The 6,000-nt window shown below is 34.9% G+C and overlaps 2 protein-coding genes across 2 annotated transcripts; both read right to left on the reverse strand.

Annotated features, from left to right (window-relative positions):
• Positions 1-898: 898 nt before the first annotated feature.
• On the reverse strand, positions 899-1,439 carry PAAG_12203 (hypothetical protein; the record flags this gene model as incomplete). Its single annotated transcript, XM_015847722.1, has 2 exons — positions 899-1,321; positions 1,413-1,439. The coding sequence occupies 2 exons, from the start codon at positions 1,437-1,439 to the stop codon at positions 899-901; spliced, it is 450 nt and encodes a 149-aa protein (XP_015702634.1).
• Positions 1,440-2,050: 611 nt separating this feature from the next.
• On the reverse strand, positions 2,051-3,387 carry PAAG_12204 (hypothetical protein; the record flags this gene model as incomplete). The annotated part of the gene is made up of 6 exons (XM_015847723.1): positions 2,051-2,193; positions 2,336-2,464; positions 2,610-2,738; positions 2,799-2,850; positions 3,054-3,267; positions 3,359-3,387. 6 exons carry the CDS (start codon positions 3,385-3,387, stop codon positions 2,051-2,053), a joined length of 696 nt encoding a protein of 231 aa, XP_015702635.1.
• Positions 3,388-6,000: the final 2,613 nt, after the last annotated feature.

The following is a 6,000-nucleotide window of genomic DNA, read 5'->3' on the forward strand; positions in this document are numbered from 1 at the left end:
ATTCATTAAAGATCATATGCATGTCTGACATCTGTGTTGATGATTGATTTCTTTGACTTGCATATTGCTGGTGTTTGTTCAAATTGAAGTTTCTCACTGAAGTAGTCAATTGCTGATTATTGCTCAGCTTCTATAGCATCTGTCTAGCTGCATCTTCTTTATTCTCTTTTTGAGTTTCAGCTCTCATGCTCTTTTTTGAAGATCAGTCTCTCTTTTGACCCAAGTCTATCCTTACTCTTGACTAGAGAATAGGTCTGACTGAAACTTTCTTTGAAATATTTGTTTTTTTATCAGTTCACAATTCATTTGTGATATCTTGTCAGTATTTTGCTGCTGCTTTTTGATGTATATTTGATCTTGTTCTCTTTCTCTTCTCAAGTCTGATCAGTTCAGCTTTTCTTTTCTCACATTGAACACTTCATGTTAAATGTTTTTCATCACAGTTTGTATATTTTGTCTCTGTTTCTTTTTTCATTCTTTTATTATAGCTCATAATTCTGTGACTTTCTGTGTAATATTTACAGATTTGACTTGCCTTGCAATAAGTTTCAATATATTCATACTTTTAACATTTGAAACATTGTCTCAGCTTGCAGATTCTATCATAATATTCACAGATAAACATCTGAGCTTCTAGTACAATTCTCTTGATGATTGCACTATCTGCATGCTCACTATTATCAAACTTCACTATTAATATAAATGCTCTTTTCTCTTTAAGTTCCTTTTTAAATCATTCTATGTACTTGACATTTGCAGTTTTCAATGTTGGATTATTCCACTGTATCTTATCTTTTATTTCTTTGATGTTTGTGACATCTATTGCTATTGAGACTTCATGAATTAAAATTTCAAAGATAATAATCTGAAAAGCTGCTGTGTCTTCAAGAGCTTTCATTTACTTCTTCTTGTATATCTGTATTTTTCTTATTGTGTCCTGATCATTTGTGTACAGTGTGATGTCTCTACTTGAGTGTTGCTTTATAGCTAGGGTTTTTACACCCTTCAGATCCTGAACTTGATTTTTTTCTAGTGTTTTATTGATCTTTTCTTTGATTGTTTCTTCTGAGGCTGTCTGTATTTCATTTCCTGAGGCAGTATTTCCTATTTTAATCAGGATCTCACATAGTCTGCTTGAGGGTCTGGTTTGCATTGGTGTTCTCAGAAGGTATGGTTTCTGCAAAACTTGAGTGTAGAATAGACTGTTGGCCCCAGCGGGCTTTACAGCTGGAGCTGCTAGTATGTTCTTGATTTGAACTATATCCTTTCTCATCTCCTCCTGGGCTTTTGCGGTGGCTCGGAGGTCTGCAGTCAGTTCAGCCTAGCGGGTTTATACGATATTCTTCAAAAGCTTGGATGTCTGCTCCGATTCGGGTGGCATGGTCGCTTAGTTTGGGTGGCTGGATACCCACCTGTGGGGTATTTTGACCACTCACCATATCTTCTTGATACTGGGCGGTACCTAGAGAGCTGACAAGTAGATTGAGCCACAGTATGAGTAAAATAGAGCAGTGGTTGTGGAGATATTTCAAAAATATGGTTCCGACAGTATGAGGTTGTTTAAGGGTCTGTAGAGGGTTGGTGAGTTGATTAGACGCAGTCACTAGTTAAACCTTCCAAGAACTAATTATTAACTTCTTCTACAAACTGTTGCCAGCAGCAGGGTATCACGTGTTTTGTCAGGCTCCTAATTTGCATCTCCTTTAAAGTCTCTTGCGGAACCCTGCAGAGGAGTTGGAAAACGAAGAAAAACTATAAAGTATTCACTAGGAAATCTCTATTTTGTGTCGCAGGCCAAAAAATTCATCAAGTCATGTGCTCCCAAGCAGTCAGATCTCATTCCGCAAGCTTTTCCAGGTTCACCTCAATTGTCAACTCCAAAATGTTAGTTACCTAACTAATCGTAGGAGGCTGTTAACGTATTAGGAGAAAATTGGACGCTGCTACAAACCACCTACCCCGCAAAATGCAACTCGATGAGCAAATCTAAAATCCAACCGCTTATTCCCCTTCGTCTTTCGATTTTGCTATGTAATTAAGTTTCTCCTGTTCAGTAAGCGCATTCATTCCACTTCTTCTCCTTCTCCTTGTTTCGCGGGACATAATAGATCTTCGTAAACGTATTTAAGAAAATATTCGTGGCGCAGAGAGCGACTAGGAAGCGGTTTCCGACTCGGTAGGGTGGGGAATCGGCTGTGAGATGGAAGGGTGACAAATTGTCAGCAAATGATTGTGCCGGGTATCATTTCGTTTCCGGATGTTTGTTCATGGGGGAAAACAATTATTGAACGGGTGTGTCCACGCTCAATAAATGTGTGTCACTTATCTAACTCACATTTTCGGTAGATGTTAGCTGCGATGATTGAAGATGTTTGGACAAACATATTGTACAGCGCTGCAGATACGGTTCTTGTTCTAACTGCATTGGAGTTTCGCGAGTTCCAGCCAACCTTGATAGCATGGGCTGTTACATGAGAAAGTATATATATTAGCATTTCATTCTGCCACTCGAGGAATTCTAGATGTGTGAATCCAAATCTACCATTGGGTAACTAGTTATGAAAGTAGCACTGTCATAATGTCCCACGTAACCCATTTGTTGATCTTACTGATATCCACAACATCCATGCATATCAAGAAGGGAAGACCCCTATTTGGCCCACCATGGCTGGAATGGTGAGAGACTGATAAATTTCTGTTATGTATACCAGTCCTATCATTGTTATTATGTGGAGCACCTACACATGTAGTTAGTATTATCCAAAAGGAATCACGAAGGTCAGTTTCAGTGCACGTACACTTTGTGGAATAGTCAAGAGATTGTCTGAAAGTGTCAAAACCGATTCTTCTCTATGTCAAAAGTAAGATACATTGCCGGCATTGCTGCGAATGGGTAATTAGTTATCGAAACAAAACTGGCTTGGAGAATGGCTATACTCACCCACGGGAGTCAGAAATGTCAGTCCTTATATAACTATACAGTGACCATAGATCATAGTCTTCTAAACTTTGAAGCAGTAGCTTTGGCGTAAGTTGTTGCCGATTATGCATACTTTGCTTGGATCGTCTCTAATAACCCAGTTTACCATAATAACCTCTTTCCTGTGTACTTGCACTTTTCTTTCGTCTACATTGAAAATGTTCCCCTCCGCTGTCGAAACTCCAGTGGATGTAGCTGTGAAGTTGGCAAATCCATCAAGGATGTAGAGTCCCTTGTTACCGGGGTCGAACACGCTCAGGGTCGAGCCCCTGAAACTCTCGGGCGCGCTGGATCAGTTCGAGTTATTTGATGTAACGCCAGTCATTGGCAGGGAGTATAAGAATCTCAAGCCTGAAGGATTTGCTTCGAGCACCAAACTCTGACGAACTTTTCAGAGATTTTGCCATTAGTTACTAATCGTGCCGCTGCGTAACCCACACCTTGTGTGGGTGCACCACACCAAAATGATAAAAACACTGAAACAATAAAAATCTTAAATCACATCCTCATTATTGCACTCTATATCAACAATCAGTAGCTAATCTAGAATAAAAAGATTATCTACATCATTCTCAATATATGTGTCATCTCTAAATTGATTTAATTCCTCTTCTGTCAGTGATGTGAGTGAGTTATTGTCAATTTTCATTAGATCAACTTCAAGTTTTTGCTATTTTTCATTCTACTCTTTTTCAATTTCATTATTCTTACACTGCTTGATTTTTCTATTGACATCTTTAATAGTGAGAACTCTCTCTACTTGAACCTGATGATGAGTTGTTTTAACTCTGCAGCATTTACTGATATTGAGAAAATTCTCTAATTCAATAGTCTATTGCTCATTAAATTTTATATAAGTTAAACTTACTTTGAATATATTCTTCAAATAATGTGTCAAGGTGAGTTATTTCAATTTGAGAGTATTTTTAATTTTTTGTATGATATTTTTCATATTATTAATATAATGTTTTAACTTTTAAATTATATTTGATAAGAATAATTAAGAAGAAGAGATAGATATATGATTTAAATTAATCTTATCTTCATAAATCTACAGTAAAGGAGGTGATGAGATTTGCTGCTTAAGAGTGTCAAGAACTCAGTCAAAATTTCATGAATATATATCATATTGAGCTTATTCTGCAGCTATTATATCAGATTTAAAGGCTTGCTTTTATATAGTTAAGAGATTTTATAGAAACTACTGTTTTTCATACTTAACAAGATCATAACATACAATATAGTTGATTGCTTTTGAATAATAATGCTTATATTGTTGAAATGATATACTATTCAGAAATTGTAGTAAATAAGTAATATATGATGAAAATTTATAAAAAATTATCTTATGAAGATTCATATATTATATGAATTTCTCAATAATATAAAATTTATGATTATTCATTAAAGGTAATTGATGACTTCTCTTCTATTACTTTTCTATAGCAATATTAAAATATTTAAGTTATTTAAATTCAATCTCATTATTTGTAAATTTAGTATCTGATATAGTAATTCTATAATTGCTGAATAAATCTGTTTATGTATATCAATTTTCTAAGTGTGTTTTAAAGATCAACATTATCAATGATAAAATGACATAATTATTTATGAATATATACTTAATGACTATAATCAGATCTTTTGAAAAGAATAAAGAAATGATGAAATTAGCTTCTTTAGAAGCAGTTATAACTTATTTTTTACATTTTTATTCTTCTTGAAATTTAATTTCATTGAACTTATATATGTCACAGATATGAAATTGATATTATTTAAATAGAATTCAAAGATATTCAAATCATGTATTGATATACTCAATATTTTTAACTGTTATTTTTTTAGAATTCATTGACTTCTATTTTATTCTCTTATACTTAAATAAATATTCAATGAATCTATAAATTCATATCTTGCTGACTGTAAAGGATTAAGCTTTAAGAACTAGAGGCTAGTCCTTCTATATAACAAGGATGAATTACTTGAGAAAGGGAAGAAAAGAATGAGATGAGAACTCAAGCTTAAGCAAGCTCACGTAGCATGATTATGTGCACACATGCAAATGATGACTAGGCTGAGTCAGTCAGTCAGAGCAAATCTAGAGGTTCAATCTCTTATAATACTCCTTTTCTCCCTCTTTGTTGTGAGTCTTTACAACTATTTAAAGTTCTTCTTTACATCTAATTTTGCCTGCTGAGAGGCCTCTCAAGTATTTAAGATCTTCACTTCTTGTAGGAGACTTGCATCATTTCATGTAGGCTCAGCTCAACCTACTCATTTAATGAGGTATTGCTTTTTCCTTTGGTAGGTTCATTTACCCTGAATTTTCTCAATATCAAACTCAGGTCCTTCCAGGGTCTCTATAGCAGGTGGCTGCCAGTTAGTTTGCCTCTGACTAGGCAGAGAATCCATCATCACAGCATGTAGAAGCTTTACATTAAAGACATTGTAAATGCTGAATGAAATATTCAGTTAGTAAGTATGAGATTCTATCTTTTCTAGCATGATATATTGATTGTATTTTATGTCCAGCTTCTTGCACAGGTGATTAGTTCTCATGTTCTCTAAGCTCAACCAGATCTTATCTCCAGGTTGAAAGCTTGAAGTCAGGTCTCTTCATCTATTCATGTATTTCTTTTGAAATTGCTGAGCATCTGTCATTTTTACTTGAGCTCACTTCAACACTTCACAGGTCTTTCTCATATAATCATCTGCAAACTCAATGAGATTATGTGGTGTTTTAACAGAGAGTGCATCAGCTATATCAATGAAGAAGACATGGAAAAGATGCATTAAAAAGAATGAGCTCATATCTGTTGAGACAGCATCTTTATTATTAATGATCAGCTCTGCTAGAAGGAGTCATTCACACCAGTCATCCTGTTGAAAGCTAATGTACTTGTGTAGATAGATTTTCAGAGTCTGATTTATTCACTCTGTAGCTTCATCAGTCTCTGAGTGATAGACTGTGAAGAGTCATCTCTTAATATCTAATTTCTCACACACTCAAGTTCAAAACA

Source organism: Paracoccidioides lutzii (genome assembly GCF_000150705.2).
Source record: "Paracoccidioides lutzii Pb01 unplaced genomic scaffold supercont2.18, whole genome shotgun sequence".
Taxonomy (NCBI): Eukaryota; Fungi; Ascomycota; class Eurotiomycetes; order Onygenales; family Ajellomycetaceae; genus Paracoccidioides; species Paracoccidioides lutzii.